This window comes from Tasmannia lanceolata, unplaced genomic scaffold, assembly GCF_043159265.1.
Source record: "Tasmannia lanceolata isolate RefF3 unplaced genomic scaffold, GAP_Taslan_0.1 ptg000013l, whole genome shotgun sequence".
Classification (NCBI taxonomy): Eukaryota; Viridiplantae; Streptophyta; class Magnoliopsida; order Canellales; family Winteraceae; genus Tasmannia; species Tasmannia lanceolata.
The window spans coordinates 10,057,303-10,074,650 of NW_027518690.1; the positions used below are offsets into that span (position 1 = coordinate 10,057,303).

General features: G+C 37.2%; 1 protein-coding gene across 2 annotated transcripts in view; it reads right to left on the minus strand.

Annotated features, from left to right (window-relative positions):
• The window catches only part of LOC143889740 (DEAD/DEAH box helicase), a 34,409-nt gene extending 20,570 nt beyond the window's left edge, over positions 1 to 13,839 (minus strand). For both annotated transcript variants that reach the window (XM_077394061.1, XM_077394062.1), the window contains exons 1-5: positions 13,093 to 13,839; positions 10,174 to 10,399; positions 6,565 to 6,810; positions 6,210 to 6,344; positions 5,210 to 5,334 (exon numbers count right to left, since the gene is read on the minus strand). In XM_077394061.1, the coding sequence (XP_077250176.1) occupies positions 5,210 to 5,334; positions 6,210 to 6,344; positions 6,565 to 6,810; positions 10,174 to 10,399; positions 13,093 to 13,694 (1,334 nt within the window). In that variant the 5' untranslated portion in view covers positions 13,695 to 13,839. The remainder of the gene's footprint in view (positions 1 to 5,209; positions 5,335 to 6,209; positions 6,345 to 6,564; positions 6,811 to 10,173; positions 10,400 to 13,092) is intronic.
• Positions 13,840 to 17,348: the final 3,509 nt, after the last annotated feature.

A 17,348-nucleotide genomic window follows, 5' to 3' on the forward strand; every position in this document is an offset into this window, starting at 1 on the left:
CTACCCTTGGATCCAGAAAATGGTCATAAAAGTTCTCAAATGAATATCCAGCATCTAGGGAACAAATAGCCAAAGTGGATACTTAAGTAAAAACTGAACAATCACTTGAGCTTCAAGGGCGGCATTGAAGAAAATTGAAGATTCACATAGAGTTATTTTGATAACTTCTATTTGATGAGATCAATGGATGATTGGTATCTATTGACAATGAAATCAATGGATGATTTGTATTTGTTGTCAATTGATCAGTATTTATTAGAACGTTAAAATGATGTGATCTGTAAAGACCCGGCCCCACACGGGCCTAGAAAGTTAATAACCTTAATTAAATCTGGACCGTAGATCCCCAGACCAAAAATCACAGCGTATTTTCGTTTTTTTTAGTATAACCAATTTTTGGGGCATCAAATCTTGTTCGTTCGACATGATTATGGTCCTGGTAGATTAGTATTTCGAATACCTATCCAACGGACCTAAGATTTAGCGATTCGGACGTAATTTGAGTAAGTTATGACCTTTTTTTATTAGGGTTATGTATAGTTACGAGTTTTGTCTTATTAGGCAAATTTTTAGGAGTGCCAATATTAAAATTTAGTATTTTCCTTTTTAATTCAGTTAAGTAATCTAACTACTATATATAAAGGCAAAATGATGGGTTACCTTTGCCGTTATTTCCGCTTGTGTCCCACTGCCATAATTCCAATTGTATCCCACATGTAAGGGCATTTGTGTCATTTGCCATTATTTCCGCTTGTGTCCCACTTTTGATCCACACGTCAGCATTACTCTTTTACCACTAAGCCCTTTGCTGATATCTAACATCTGCCTCTATGAGAAATTATTTGAGGGTAAAATCGTAATCTACATACGAAAAGTACCGACACGGGTACCTGTCTATGACAATTACGGCAAAAAACTACCAAGAAGAGGCAAAGACATATGACAATGACGAAAGAACTAATTTATATTACTCATACAGGACACTTGCAAAATATTGATGGATTCCGAGCACTTGAAGAGGAACAACAATTATGGAAACCCCTATCGATTGGAGGGCTAGGATCAATCTATGGAAATGATTTTGCGAGCACAACTGATTGATGTTGTGTTTCATCACATGGACGGTTTAGATCAACCTATAACCCTCTATATATCAGAGGGTTCGGATCAACCTATGAAAATTATTTTTGGGGCGCAGCCTATGTAGGAAGTGGCCCATCCAAAAGAAATTTCTTTTCTTTCTATCTAGGATTTACACGTCAGCATTACTCTTTTACCATTAACCATTTTGCTGATATCAAACATCTATCTCTATGAGAAATTACTTCAGGGTAAAATCGTAATCTACATACGAACAGTACCAACATAGGGTACGAGCCATACCGTACATTTTAATAGAGTGAGGAGTGCAATCATCAAAATACGATGAGTAGTGCCATTATAAAATATGGTAGTGAGGACATTAGCAGTATATATAATTTCAAACCGTCGTTGTTGCTTGGATGTTCCCACGCAGGTCGGGTTCAACCCGAATTTGGGTCGGGTCGGGTAAAGCTTTTTCGCAAATCGGGTTGGGTTGGGTTGGGTTGGGAAAAATCAACAACAATTGGAAATCGGGTTGGGTCTGGTTGGGCTGTCGGGCAACCCGACCCGACCAGAAACCCGAATTTGGGTTCCATCTGAAGAAGTTCTGTATATTTGTGTTTTTCTTTTTCAACATTGAAATAGTCTCCACAGTCCACAATGGACGGTTTGGATAATCCTATGGTGCGGGCCATACCGTACTTGAATAAAGTGAGGACTATGATAATCAAAATATAGTAGTGCGGATAATATTTCCCTTTGTTAATTGTTAGTCCCTGTTTGGTTTGGATTTTGAGAACCGATTGTGAGTTAAAAACTGATTATTGGTGACTAACTATTGGTTCTCAAAATCCAAAACAACCCGGCTTGAGTTGAGGTGGTCAACAATTGGTACCATATCAAATCGGGTCAGCCCGACCCAACCCAACCCGAATTGGGTCGGGTTGACACCCAAGTTGCACCCCTAACGATGACGAAAAAACTACTTTTCCTTATTCACTATGTGCGGGCCAAATTACGAATGCATGACACCTGTAAAAATATTTACGAATTCTGGGCATCTTAAGAGGAACAACAATCATGGAAACCTCTATAGATTAGAGGGCTAGGATCAGCCTATGGAAATGACTTTACAGGCACAACCTATTGATGTTATGTTCCATCACATGGACGGTTTAGATCAACCTATGATGTGGTCTGTACAATTTTAAATGGATAATTTAAATGGATAGCACGTGCAACGCACGTGCATTTTTACTAGTAAGATAAAAAGTAAAGAGACCTATAGAGACTAGGAAACTTACTAACTATTAGTAGTTGATTAGGAAACAAATCTAAACAAAAAGGAAAGCTAGGATGTATAGAAGACCCTTCATGTGGTTCTCCCCTCTCACGCACACCCAAACCGTAGAGAGAGAGAGTGAGAAAAGAGGGAAAGACAAAAAAAGAAGAGATCCTTGAGGGCTTTTCAAACACTTTGATCCATGTAAGTTTTTGTGATTTTAATGATCTAAGGTTTGTTTTCTTTTAAAGATTAAAACCTACTGAAAAGGGATCTTAAAGATTGATAGAGATAAATGAAACCTTAATCCCTTTTCTTTCGAATAAACCACATAAATAACTATTTTCTTTCGAATCTAAATCTAGAATACGATATATGTTACGAACGTAATTTTTCCTTTCGAATTGAAATTCCTAGATGATCTTTATAATAAAGATGATGGTTTTCTTTTAAATAATTTATTGAGTGATATGTAATAAGGATAATATCATTTTTTTTTAAAACCAGCCCATGTGTGTGGAATCTAAAAGCCCTAAGTGGCCGACTTTTTGCATGTTTATACTAGTATCAATTTTATATCTTTCTTGTAAAAAAAATTAGATTTATATGTTTATGATAAGTACTATCAAAGACCTTAATTTTTTTCAAGAAATTCCTCACGTATGCTCTCTCTCTCTCTCTCTCTCTCTCTCTCTCTCTCTCTATATATATATATATATATATATATATATTTATATATATATATATATATATTTATATATATATATATATATTAGATCTATATTCTTAGATAAACAGCCATATGTGTAAAACTTATGGGAAATATCAACTGTTTTGATAAAATATCCCACATGTGTAACTTTTTCCAATGCTTTATGTGGTTTTGAAAAAAAAAACAGCCCTCACAGATAAACATTGTAAAAATCAGCCCTCAAAGAAAATAATTAAAGCGTTATTGATGGAGTTTTGTTTTTAGAAAACAGCCCCTAGGCTTGGTAGTTTCAGAAACTCAAAGTGAGATATTTGCGAAACAATTATGTGATTTGATTATCGAGAGGGTAATGAACCTTTCAAGAAAAATCAATACCTTAATGCTACAAATTCGTGCAACTAATTATGTTTTTCAGTTAAAAACAGACCGCATATGTTATGTGATTTATGTTGTAAAAAGGTTTTCAATGAGACTAAGGACGAGAATACATAAGAAGAATTGTTACAATATCTTTTCAATAAAAACAGGCTCTAAACTATTGATATCACCCAAAGGTAATTATAAAGAAAGATAATTAAGAATAATAAAAGGATATGGTCTCACATAAGCCTTAGGTGTGTGTCACTTGGAAATATGGATTGAGGAAACTTAGAATTTGGTATATGATTGTGTTTCAGATTCGGTAGCAATCCCTACTCAGACATAGAGGATTTCTTACTCTTTCACATCACAAATAACTAAGGTAGGTGACGGTAACCTAAACTTGTACTCTTGAGCAATGATTGATTTATATGCATGCAATGAAATTCTTAGTAGACATAGAATTGTGCATGATAATGATGTAGTTAAGATGATTGTTCCTTACATGCATCGTGCTCTCATGTTTTATTATACTAGTGGCATGCAAATGTTGAAAAATGATGCTATGCCAGTTGCTTGCAAAAGATGAAATGTTACGATTCCTTGTTAAAGGAAAAAGAAAAATGTGGGAAGCAAGAAAATTGCTGAAAATATCTTTAAGATATTGGAAAGAAAAAAAAAGGATATGGATGATATGCCAGCAAAACTGATAAGAGACAAAGACATTGGGAAAATAATTTGGTGGATTGGGTGGAGGTATGAGTCGTCCAGGAATAATGAAATTCCGAGCCAGCCTTAGGTTTAGCGCACCCCCCTGGCGGTAAATGCATCCTCTTAGACCATGATGTCAGGAGGCGGAGTGGCATTAAGCAAGTCGTAAAAAGTCCCTCATGCCCACTACCTGTAGACGGAGGCAGTGGAACGTATTAGGGGCGGGGCAACAAGCTAAGGGAGCTTGATTGTCTTGGGTGAGTCGTCTCATGCATTAATTATGATAATAACAAAATATAAATTTCTCACTTGTAAAACGTTGTTGTGTTGCTAGAATAGTAGGTTTAAATTGATTCATGCCATAGCATGTCCCCTAAAACCGTTCATGATTTCTTTAGAAATAAATTATGTTATATGTTCACCTATGGAATTAAGTTGTATGCCTTTAAATTCAAGAGTTATTTAATTGTATTTGTTTAGGTACCGAATAAATCTACATAGTTCTTTGAACTAACACCAAAAATCCCCCACAGGTTTTGCTACAATTGATGACATTGAGACAAATGCAAATAAAGAAATCGAGAATAAAAAGGGGTGTTCAAGAGTGAGGATAGAGTAATTGGTGTGGCCGTGTGACCTTGGCAGCTATTCGTCTAATTCTTAGTTTGTTTCTGTCTTTGGTAATTATGTCAAATACTCTTTAGTAAGCTTTTAAATGAGTTTTCAAATTTGTAAAAAAAATTGTTGTCTTTTGTTAACGGTCCGGGTTTAGAGTTCTCTGAAAATCCGGGTCGTTACATGATCAATCCCATCACTCCCACACGCCCTGTTTGTTTCAGATTATGTCAAATGATTGTAAGCCCAAAAAATATTATTGGACTCAAAATTACATTTAAATTTGAGTCCAACAATAGGTTTTGGGCTGAAAATCGGTTGTCAGAATCTGAAACGAACAGGGCCTTAATCATTTAAATATAAACTGAACGGTGATATCGATGATAAAGAAACTTGTGGAGCAAGATAACAGAGCTTCACATTCAAATCCACACAAAAATAAATACCTGGCATCACGGAATCCAGTCAATGCTAAGTAAAGGGTTCGTGGTATGGGCGTTGCAGAAAGAGTGAGAACATCAACTGAAGTCTTGAATGAAGCTATCTTCTCCTTTTGTTTGACGCCAAACCTCTGTCAGGTCAAGAACCAAAACTCATGGAAATCAAGCATTCATCATAGAATATGATATGGCAATCAAAATAGTAAAGATCAGAATAGTTATGTGGTAGTCAATAGTCATAATTCCATTCTCGTTAAAGCGCATTTGCCTAAGAACATGCAAGTGGACTATGAGATTCAAGATTAGAACAGCATCTTTTTCCATCAGAAAAAAGGATGTATAAATGCCCTTGTCAGATTTGGACATTTTTTCAGGGCGTGAAAAATGCCTAGATTAAAAATATGAGACATTATTCTGTCAAAAGAAATATGTACAACATTTGGTCCAACTAAGCATTTCGACATTTTTTGTGAAGGTGATTGATTAAAAAAATATTGGAAGTGTACATAAAAAAATAGAAAGAAAAACTTGCTTACCATACGAGCAATAGAACATAGAATTTCACAACTTTATATAGAAGACGAGTGAAAATACATGCATGCTTACACATCCAAAGGCGTTAAATTTATCAGCAAACAAAAAATATGTTCAATAGCCTCCAACATCATAGAATTTATTGGCATTTCATTGGAAACCACCAGCAAGCATGGAATGAATAGCCTTACGGCTCCAATCAAGGGATGAATTCCAAGGAGACTCTTAAGAACACGGAGTACCTTGTGCATGTGCTGTAACCTCAGGAATAGAAACTTCTTTTCTAAAATATTTTCCTAGTAAATCATTTACAGAAATTGCCATCCCTATTGTTTAAGACACTTTGATTATCCTAAGACTGTATGATAAATTATTAAGTTCTAATTCATTTCATGTCTTTCTAAGAGCCAAAAACCCCATGAGGATTAGGATCTATTACATATAAAACTAGAGAGACTAAAAGGAGGCAAACCTGTTCCTCATCAACAACAAGAAGGCCAAGATTGCTATAAACCACCCGACTCCCAAGAAGCGCATGAGTTCCGACAATGATGTCCAGATGTCCGTGTTTAATCATTGAAAGATACTCCTCCTTCTCTGCCTTAGTCTGCAAACAACAACAGAGTTAGTCTATCATGGAAAAAACATTTAGAATTACACCAAAGTTTACATTTTTTATATGCTATACCTGTGCAAGTTTGAATATATGGTTTATAAATAACAGAAAATATCCTATTTTGAATGGAGTATCTTTTGAAAAAAGGGTCATAATAAGATCACAATTTATTTTTCTTCTTTTTTACCAGAAAATAAGAACATTAGCATACCTGAAACCTGCTCAAAAGTCCAACCTCGATATCTTGATACTGAGAAAAGCGATCGGAAATGACACCAAAGTGTTGCTTGGCTAGAACAATAGTGGGTGCTAGAACCATAGCTTGTTTCCCTGCTGACACTACGCAAAAAATGGCACGAAGAGCAACTTCAGTTTTTCCAAACCCAACATCTCCACAAATCAATCTGTCCATTGGAGTTTCCCTCTCGGTCAAATCGTTCTCAACATCAATAAAAGCCTGCCCAGCTCAACTAATGTAAGGAATACATAACATAAGAAAAATACATAGCATCAGCTAGTAGACTACAACAAACTTTAAACTGGCTATAAAGAAATGTAGATCCATTGCTTTAAAAACATACAATTGTTTATACAAAATGACTAATATGCCCAGTCCTTTTCAATCAATTCCTCTTATTCCCTCCGTTGCTGGCTTGTTGCTTTCTCTCTCCTATTCTTTCTCACCCACCAACCCCGACACGAAATTCGCTAACTTGTTCGATTGGCCAATTCTCATTCTCAGTTATCCAACACCAGATCTTCCCAAAGGACCCAAACCCTCCCTGTTCCAAGACCAGGCTCAAACCAACCTCGGTCTAGAAAACCCCTTTTATGTGCAGATAGAGCTTATGATTTTCAACCCTATAACTATTTGCCATCATCTAGAATGCATATAAATTGCAAAATCCACAATAAATTCTTCTCAGATTTCTTAACATTTCAAACAAACCAGCAGATAGTGATGACTGACCTGCCCCAAGTCTACAAATAGGAGAGATTTTTATTTTCGAAATTGACTCCTGACAGATCAACGTAGTAGACTCCATAGCAGAGAAACTTATCCATGGTGGTGATGGAGCTCAGTTCCCCCCATCCCAGCCGATCTGATCTTCAGTGTCTTAGTCAAGCCTTAATGTGGAATAGCTTCATTCAACACGAGCAGAGCTTGTGCATACCTTTAGAGGAATAACTTTGGAGAGGGAGGGGGGAGTCGGAATGAAATTGCCTGTTTTTGCTAATATGTTGGCTGTCAGGGATGCAAATGTTCATGAAGATAAGTTCTCAAGTAACTGTTTTAATGTGGCCTATGCATTAGCAACCAAAGTAGACTATGATTTTGGGCACAAATTTCATAGATATCAGAAATTTCATAGCCTGGTTGGGAGGTCAATTCTGGAAGTTCAGGACAGAATTACGTTAAATGGTGCCACTTCTCCATGTTGAGGTATGATTCGAGATCAAACCTCATTTTGCTCTTGAGATCAGAATTCATAGTGACCGTGTTAAGCTTCAATGGATGTGTGAATTTAATGTAGGTCCCCGTCTAATGGTTCAAGACTCTATTTGCACATTCTGGTAAAGCTTGATCTCTGTCTTTCGCTGCTCAGTCTTGTCAGAAATCAGTTGCATTTTTCAGAGATAAGATGAAGAATCTTTCATTTATCTTGGGTTTTAAGAAAATATCATGCTTTTCACATCGGTTTTCAGGAGACGTTTGCACCAAGAAAAGAATTCTGAACATTCTAATTTTATAAGATCCCATGGGCATTCTCTCATTATATATATATATATATATGATTTTGTGTGTGTGTGTGTAGAATTTGCCTAAATTCATATAGACAAGTGGCCCCAAATAAAATTTTGGCATTCCAGGGCGCTAAAACCTCAAATCTGACTTTCCATATTTGTTCTTGTTGGTTTTGATCGAAGAGGTGAACGTTGAGGACTCCTTTAGCAGAGTAAATGGGCAAGTTGTTTGCAATGTGAGATTCAGAAGAAACATGTTCGATGGGAAGCGAATAGAATGACATTGTTCACTGGGTTAGAGTTGGTTATATAAAAAGGCATGGGTTTGATAGAAGGATTTGGAAAGGTAATAATTTGGGAAATGTGGTAAAGTCTTTTTTCAATAGCTTTGTTGGACTGATATCCTAAATCTGGGGCTAGGATGCTTGGAGTTTGGTTGCCCCTTCCAGAGTGAAGGCTTTCTAAGAGTGTCTTCTTCATTCAAAGATAAATTTTTTGCTGAAGTGGTTTTTCGGCTTTGTGCCTCCCATCTTTCTAAAGCTATCCTGCCTCTTCCTTTTTATAGATCTTGAGACGGGATCCGGTTGAGTCATTCCTTTTCTAAGAGACCTCTGTCACATTGAGACCCTCCTTCCTCCATATTCTTGAAGCTCAATTTTGAATGTTCTAGTATTAATAATCCGAACCTGTCTAGTAATGATGGTCTCCTTAGATCTAAGGACAGAGTGACAATGGGCGTTTTGGGGACCGATTGGTTTTAGGGACTCAAATGAAGAGGAGGTTCTTGCACTTCTCCATGCTTCTCGTCGATTCGTCAGGAGCCATTGGACCATGTAGTCCATGTCATCGTTGAGGGAAACACAGTCAATGTCATTAGGTGGCTTAATGATAAACAGAGACATCCCTGTAGATTCGCTGATTAATTAGAGGGATGGATTTAAATTTCAGTTTCGCCCTTGGCCGAAACTGAAACTTTGGCTGAAATTTGGGATTTCACGAAATTTGAAATTTCGCTAAATTTCGGTTTTGGTTCCAACTGAAATCTGAAATTTCGGATTTCGGACCAAATTTAAAACCATGATTAGAGGAGATTTTTATTTGCTCGGCACAGTTGAGATTGTTGTTAGACATGTTTGGAGGTCCTCGAACAGTGAAGCAAATCAGTTGGTGAGGGAAGGTTTAGGCAGAGATCATATTACTTTCTTTGTCATCCTCTCTCCGCGAGGTTGAGGTCTTGTTTTTCCTTTTATTGTTACTTTTTCTTGATTTTGTCTTGCCTCTTTGCTTTTGTGTCTCTTTGCTTGTATTTGGAGACCTTCTCGGGCTCTTCGTTTACCTTCGGGCTTCTATGTAGACTGTTCATTGCTCAAAAAATGATGGAAATTTAAGAAAAAAAGACACAATAACTAAGCAATGTTACCCTGAAGTGCAAGCATTGCTAACCTGGTTAGAGATAAAAGAGAAGAAAGAACCTAATCAAAACCAATATGTAAGCTAAGCCACCATTTTTTCATTGTTGTTTTAACATTATCCGTGGAGTTAATTATGGTACAAAACATGTAAGGTTGTACACTACAAGGACAGTGCATGCTATGATAAAAGAGATAGTGCCCATAAGAAAAATTATGGCCATGCAAAAATCATGTCATTATTCCATCACTCGGTCAACAAGTGATGGAATTGAATGGGCGGCCCAGTGCACGAGGCTCCCGCCATTGCGGGGTCTGGGGAGGGCTGGATGTGCGCAGCCTTACCCCTGCTTTTGCAGAGAGGCTGTTTCCGTGACTCGAACCCGTGACCACTAGGTCACAATGGAGCAACCTTACCGTTGCGCCAAGGCTGCGACTCTTTAAATATAAAATAAAAAAATTACCGTTGGAGCAACCTTACTTGTATTCAATTACAAGTGATGGAATTGAATACATTAAAAATTTGCGTTAAATATAAAATAAAACAACTAACCTTCTAGACTCTTCAAAAGCAAAATCCTAGTAGTTCATCTTCATGAAATACAACAGAGAAAATAGGACAAACACAAAGAGGTGCAAAGAAGCACTTGGTTAAACAATTGCACCTGTTTTTGATCTGGAGTGGGCTCATAGGGAAATTGAGCAACAAATTCATCCATAATAGGACTTTTTGGGTATGGAGGCCTTTTTTGTTTTAGCCTATGTAAGTACAGCTCCATCAAGTCAACAACCATTTTTTGAATAGCAATCTTCCCTTTTATCCTTCTCCTCTCCCATGCACTAGAGTCATTTAATTTGCTCAATGTTCGAGGCTTTTTTGTTTCGTTTGGACTGCAAAGAAGCATCAAAATAGCTCAAAATTAATTTATAAGAAACTTAAAGGATAACATATAGAGGGATATAATGATAACCATTCTAAAAGTTCCAGAAAAAATGTACAGAGAGAGAGAGAGACATAAATAACAACCCAAACCGCTTCCTCCATTGTTAAGATACCATCTCCTGGGTAAACCTAATGGTGCTTGACAATTTTATACCATCTCCTGAGTAAACCTAATGCTGCTTGACAATTTAATACCATCTCCTGAGTAAACCTAATGATGCTTGACAATTTCAAACAACTACACACTATAACCAGTGATAAGTCCAGGAAGCAACTATATGTGACTTCAATTTGGAGAGCAACAACTATGAAATATTCCATTTCAAAAAAAAACAACTATGAAATATAACTATAGTCAACAAAGAATGTCACAAGAACTGCAGTGCTTAAGGTCGTGAAAATTAAAGCTTCAAGAAGATAGCTCTCAAATTAAACAAACCCATATAGGTCAATAAAAAAGAGTCGAGCCCATGGATCAATGGGGTTCACTCATATCACGCAATTGAGAGAACCCAAGGACTAAAGAAACAGCAGCCACGATCTCACTCAAAAAAAGCCGCGCTCTCACAAAATAGTGCAAGAATCAAAAAGAAAAGTACTCATATTTTGTAGGGTATCACTTTTGGAGCTAGAGGCCCCATGGGACACCCACTATGATGCATGAATTCTTCGCCCCATGTTTCAAATCCGTATCGATGCATTTCGACCTGCGAATCGAACATGAATTCCAGTGTTCTAAAAAGCGTTGGGCGATGGATTCTAGCAAATCCCCATATATATATATATATATATATATATATATATATATATATATATATATATATATATATATATTTTTATTTTTTTTTTTATTTATTTTTTTTTTTTTTTTTTTTTTTTTATTTTTTGAGAGAGAGAGAGAGAGAGAGAGGAATGCTAGACTCACAGGAGCCCTTGCAAAAAAGGGTAAAAGAGAAAAACTCGGATTTGAAAGAGAACTCGTCCAAGGTAAAATGGAGTCAACTTGAGCGATATGATGATTGACTCGGGGACTTTTTAAATAGTGGGTTAGAGTATTACTTCATTCCAAACCCTCCACTGAGGTGAACATGGTAGTGCTATGAAAGGAGCAACAAAACTCTAGCATCCTCATAAATGAAACATAACATTCTTGACATGATTGGAAACGCCTATAGAAGCACAAGAAGTATTGTGAATAATAATCTTCATAAAAGTTTCAATTTTCCAGCATTATTAAAAACATGATGAGAGACATCTAATCTAAGACTCATACATACCACAACTATTAGAAATAACCCTACCCAAAACACGCTTTAAACCCAAAATGAAAATCAAACTATTAATAGGCCGTCTACTTTAGTCAGCACGTATTAAGAGTCAGTTTCTATCCTTTCCTTTTTCTACGATATTTTCTGTTAAAATAATGATTCTCCATAGCTTCTACAATACCATTCTAGAGCTTGTCCTGTCTTGCCACCGCATGAAGTCATTAATGATTAATTTGAACTTTGACGGTCCTAGTTGGGACAAGTGTGAGCCTATGGGGTATTGAAGCATCTTTGGCAAGTCAAGTTGGAAGACCTTTTTATCATTCATGACCCCGTGGTAAATTGTTCAAGACCAAAGCATTGACGTAAGATGCTCACAATAAAGGTAGCTGGTATTCCTGGCTCGGTGTGAACTCACTTGTTTTATTAAAAAAAAAAGGTCAAAGATCCCCATCAATGATTCACTCACTTTATAAAGTGATGACCTGGCTAAGAGCTTGAAGGTGCTTCTTCTCCTTCTGTATGCAGAAAAACTTGTTTTGGACAACTTGGCTTGAGTCCTGCATAAATGATGACCTCATGGCCCAGCTGATAGCTTGGCTTACTTCACAACTTTTCCTTCTGTATGCCAGAGTCGACATAACTAAGAAACACATTCAAAATGTCTTTTGATCTCCTTCAAAACCAATACACATCTAATATTGGTCCTACGTATCTGGATTATCAAAAGGAAAGAAATTGTACTTGAATATCAAAGCTTGAGTTCCTTTGATCACCTTCGAAACAAATACACATCTGATATTGGGCTACATATTTGACTGAACTCACTCGTTGTGTCAAAAAAATCCATTCAAAAAAAAATATCAAAGCTTGAGTTTTGAAGCTATCAAACAAAATGTGTTAAGCAGTAATTGTTCAATGGAATTTGAGCTCCGCTTTTTATTCAAGAAGGTCAAGTACTTTTGTTGAATCTTCTCTGAAGAAGCTAGCATGACATTACCAAGAATTCCTAATCCCATTTCTAATCTTACACCAAATCGAGTTTTATAAGTTTCAGGGAAATTCCTAAACATTTATATACTCAAATTGTTCTCTTAACAATACGGTCAGTCGGTCAATACCCCATTAAAGCCCCCTAGAATGTGTAATTAGCAAATTGATGGCAATTAATATCAACAAATGAAAAACTTCTTCGAATAGAACAACCTCTAGAACTAACACCAGAAAGCATTTCAAAAGCGCAATCACATCAACAAATGTTTTAAGCCTTCTTCATTGGAGACATGTATAAATTATCCTTCTAATGCACCTTAACAAGTACCCTTATTAGCAAAACTCAAAAAAATATAAAACAAAAGGAACAAAAAACTCACAGGCTATAGCGGTAAAGCATACGAGACGCCTTCTTAACAGGAAGTTTCGCCATTCCATCTGCATACTCTATAAAAACATACTCAATCGGCTCCCTACAATCCTTATTTACATCAAATTTAATCCCAACAAATCTCCCAATTCCCACCTTCTTATGCACAACATAATCCCCCGAACGAAGCGTATAAGGATCAGCTTTATAACTAAAAACCCCATCTTTCCCTTCCCTATCTCCCTTCAATTTCTGCAAACCCCTTTGCTGTTGCTCCTTCACCATCTGTATATACTTATCCGCTTCCTCCGAATCCATGGCCGGTCTCGAAATCTCTCTCTTCCCATGATCTCTACGGATTTTTTCATTCAAGGCCGCAATCCCATCCGGCTCGATCTCTACCTTGTCTTTTCGAGGATTTGCTTTTGAGATTGATATTCCTTCTGTGTAGAGGACATTTCTGAGAGAGAATTGGGTTCTGCACGGGCATTTTAGGGTTAGGAATTTCAAAACCCTAGGGGAATTTCGAGAATTGAAAAGTGAGAGTTTGCTTGAAGGCGTTTGGCGTTCGTATAGTAGTATTGGAAGGAGAGAAGCTTTGGTAGTTGCCATGGATGAGATTCAGAGAGATGAAAATTCCGCCATTGAAGGTACAGAGAGAAGGGGGGTTTTTGGAAGGGTTTTTCTCGGATAGGGAAGATATTTATTAAGGTGGCTTTGGCTGAAACTGTTGTAGCGGGGAGAATAAGCAGAACTTCAATCGGACTGATATAGTGTCTGAAAATTTATATTTGCACCCCCTTCCCTAGGGGTGTCAATGGATCCAGACGGTCCGATAGAGCGTCCGAATCCGAACGATATTGAACGGGATCTAAACATATAAATAGGATCCATGGGCATATTTCGGACCATAAAATCTGGGATCCGAAAAAATTCGGATTGGGTATAGGCACGCCACAGATGCCCATTTGGTAGTCACGATCCGAAATGTTTTACAAATATACCCTTCAAATTTTGTAAATGCTAACACTTCTATGAAGGGTATTTTGGTCAGAACCTCTCTTATCACTAATGAATCGGATGAGAATGCTAGATTTCCCTCATTTCACTCATTTCATTCCTACTTTCACGGTTTCACGAAGGAAAGAGAGAGGCGATTTTAGGGTTTTGGTCTTTTGGCTACTATTAACAACAACAATGTTCCGAAATCCCAATCTCTCTTCAAGCTGTTAAACTTAGGGAAGGTTTGATTGTGTTTGTTCATAAACTCACATATTACCCCTAGCAAACACATGCACTTAATTTTGGGATTTTATTTTTACCCTAAGGCCATTTTTGGAAAGCATGAAAATTTATTCCACCGAATATTTGTCGACCACTCGACCCAACTGTTTTAGAGGGGATGAGGAGAGGGAGAGAATTAAGTGAGTGGAGTGAAGATAACATCTTATACCCCTAAAACCTAGTGAAAAGAACTTATATATTTAGAATTGATTTTTTTTACTGGTTTTAGGAGCTTTTCATTCTCGGTCATCACTTCCATCCTCTCAAGTCTCCATGTCCCGTGCATCTCTCACAACTAGCCCCACAAATATTCCATTGAATTAATATTTTTTTTATGGTGGGGAATATTTTTTTCATAGGGGTGCCCAAACATGGCCTAATATAAATTCGTAAAATGTATGTTTTTTTCACAGCTACCTCTGATGACTTAAATGAATAAGACAGATTCTGCTAAAATATATATACACATTTTTTTTCAGAGGGATGATTTTTTCATCCCCTGTAGGATTATGCACTCCCCTTTTAACGGAATTGTGGGCGGACTTAAACACTTTTTGATGTCAAATCACGTTAATTATACGGTCTCCTGTAGGATTATGCGCTCCCCATTCTAACTCTTTTTAAAAATAATTAATTGCCTACTTAGCTTAGTGGGACATAATAGGACACTCCGATGGACGGTCCGAATTAAAATGGATCGTGATCATGACATGGAAAGTAAGATCCGAAGAACAATCCGAATCCGACCCGACCCGACCAATAAGGAATTTGAATGGATCGTGACTGTGACCTAGGTGGATCCGACCCGAAGTGGATCCGTTGACACCCCTACCCTTCCCCTTCCTCCATTTACACCTCCTTTTGTTTGTCGTTTAGTACAAACTAGTAAGGCAACCCGTGCGATGCAGGGGTGAGGAAGAAAAAAAATGATTAAAGAAATACAATGAAGCCGTTTAAAAACGAAAAAAAAAAAAAACCAAACTTAAATTTAGTGCAACCTTTTCTACGAAACATTTGCATGCTTATCTTGCGATAGATAGAGGAGAGAAATAAGGAATCGTGACTCTCGCTATTCCTTTATTGTAGGCGTTTTCTCAATTCTAAAATAAGGATTGTTTTAAAATTCGGGTGCCACATCCTCTTAACACGGTTTTCAAATTTCCTTAATTAAAGTTACATGTGTTAGAGAAAAACATGTGAAAACGATAATTAAAGTCTCGTGGGTCCCACTGCATTCAATTTCAACGTTTGAGTAAAGCTGAATGTGGTTTGCTGAGGGCGTGACACGTGGCGCAACCTCTGCTTACAACATTCAGCTTTACTTATACTAGTAAAAACCCCCGTGCGATGCACGGGCCGACAAAGAACTGTACGGACCACATCCATAGGTTGATCCAACCCGTCCATGTGATGGAACACAACATAAATAGGTTTTGCCCCAAAAATCATTTCCATAGGCTGATCCTACCCCTTCAATCTATAGAGGTTTCCATAATATGTTGTACCTCTTAAATCGGATGGTTAAGATCACCCTATAGATTTTTTTATTAAAAAAGCATAAAGGAGGGGGGTAAGATTGAAATTATGAGGCTTTATAAGGCCACTTTTCTCTCCTTTTCTCTTTGCTATATCAATATTTTGTTTTTTTTGTATTTGGATTTGCTAGCCACTTTCTCCAAGGCCACTTCTCGGACTGTGGTCATCCATTATTGCAAAGATTGGCATAAGTTCAAAGGTGGCTAGCAAAAGCATCAAATCGAAAAAAAAAGTAATCATTACGATTTTTTGTGATTTGTGACGGATGTGTGGTAAGTTTTAAATGAAAAATTACCTACAAATGGAGCTAAAGTTGGAAAATTACTCTAAAAATACCAATAGGGTGTATTAAGATATGACAATTACCTAAAAAACTACAATGAAAAGAGTAATGAAAAGAGTATGTCTTCTGCTTTGTAGTATACAAAAGTATCTCCCATGCCAAAAAAAGAAGGAAATTAGAATTTGTTGGAGGGTTGAACCGTAAAGAAGCAGAAAAAAGCAGCTGGGGGTGCAAGGGACGATGACACGCGGCAGGGGTGAACAGTAAAAAAGCCTTCCGGCTTATTATAAAAATAAAAAAGCCTTCCGGCTTATTATAGTAGATATAGATAGATAGATATAGATGACTGTCAATTGGTCGTTAATTGAGATTGAAATGGGACAGGCATAAATCGTGTGGTCCACCACAAGCTTGGTTCGATTATGCTGGTTTCACCTAATAAGATGACCCAATTGAGTGATTTTATCATTGAAATGATGGGTAATTTACTCTTAAGATTGGTATTTTTTTGGACAATGAAACTGTAATCAAGGACTTAGCTGCCGTAGAAAGGGGGCAATCTTTGGCGATTCAACGGCCATGGTTGTGCCACGTTACGGACGATCCAGGGATCAAGTTAAGTGTGACATGAAGAGACATGGACATTTAGACAGCCAAGACAGAGTAGAAGGAGCTTCTAAATGGGCCCCGCCACATTAACATGGGAGAGTGGGTAGTGTCCTAAGACAACATGTTCCCCAAGTCAATCCATGCTGCATAAAGTGAGGCCGCTTTTGGATGCCTCATGTTTTTGTATTTGGATTTGGATTTGATTTTTGGATACAAAATACATCAATCATCAAGCTCGTGTTGAGAGAGAGAGAGAGAGAGAGAGAGAGAGAGGAGGGGAGGGAGGAATGTCTGGCTGCTGCAGCAGCAAGGTCGAGGAGCAACGAGGGTGAATGTAATTGCAACAAATATTGATTTCCAAATAATGTCCTGCAAAACAGATCTGCAAATAGGATTATTTTTCATTGCTGTAGCTGATTTACAAATCTAAGGATCTGAACCAGTTCCAAATCTCAATTGCAAATGTGAGAAATCCAAATCCAAATCTTGTCGGTAATGCATTATGAAAGACATCAAAAGACATTACAACTCCCCAAGAGTTGCTATAAATACTC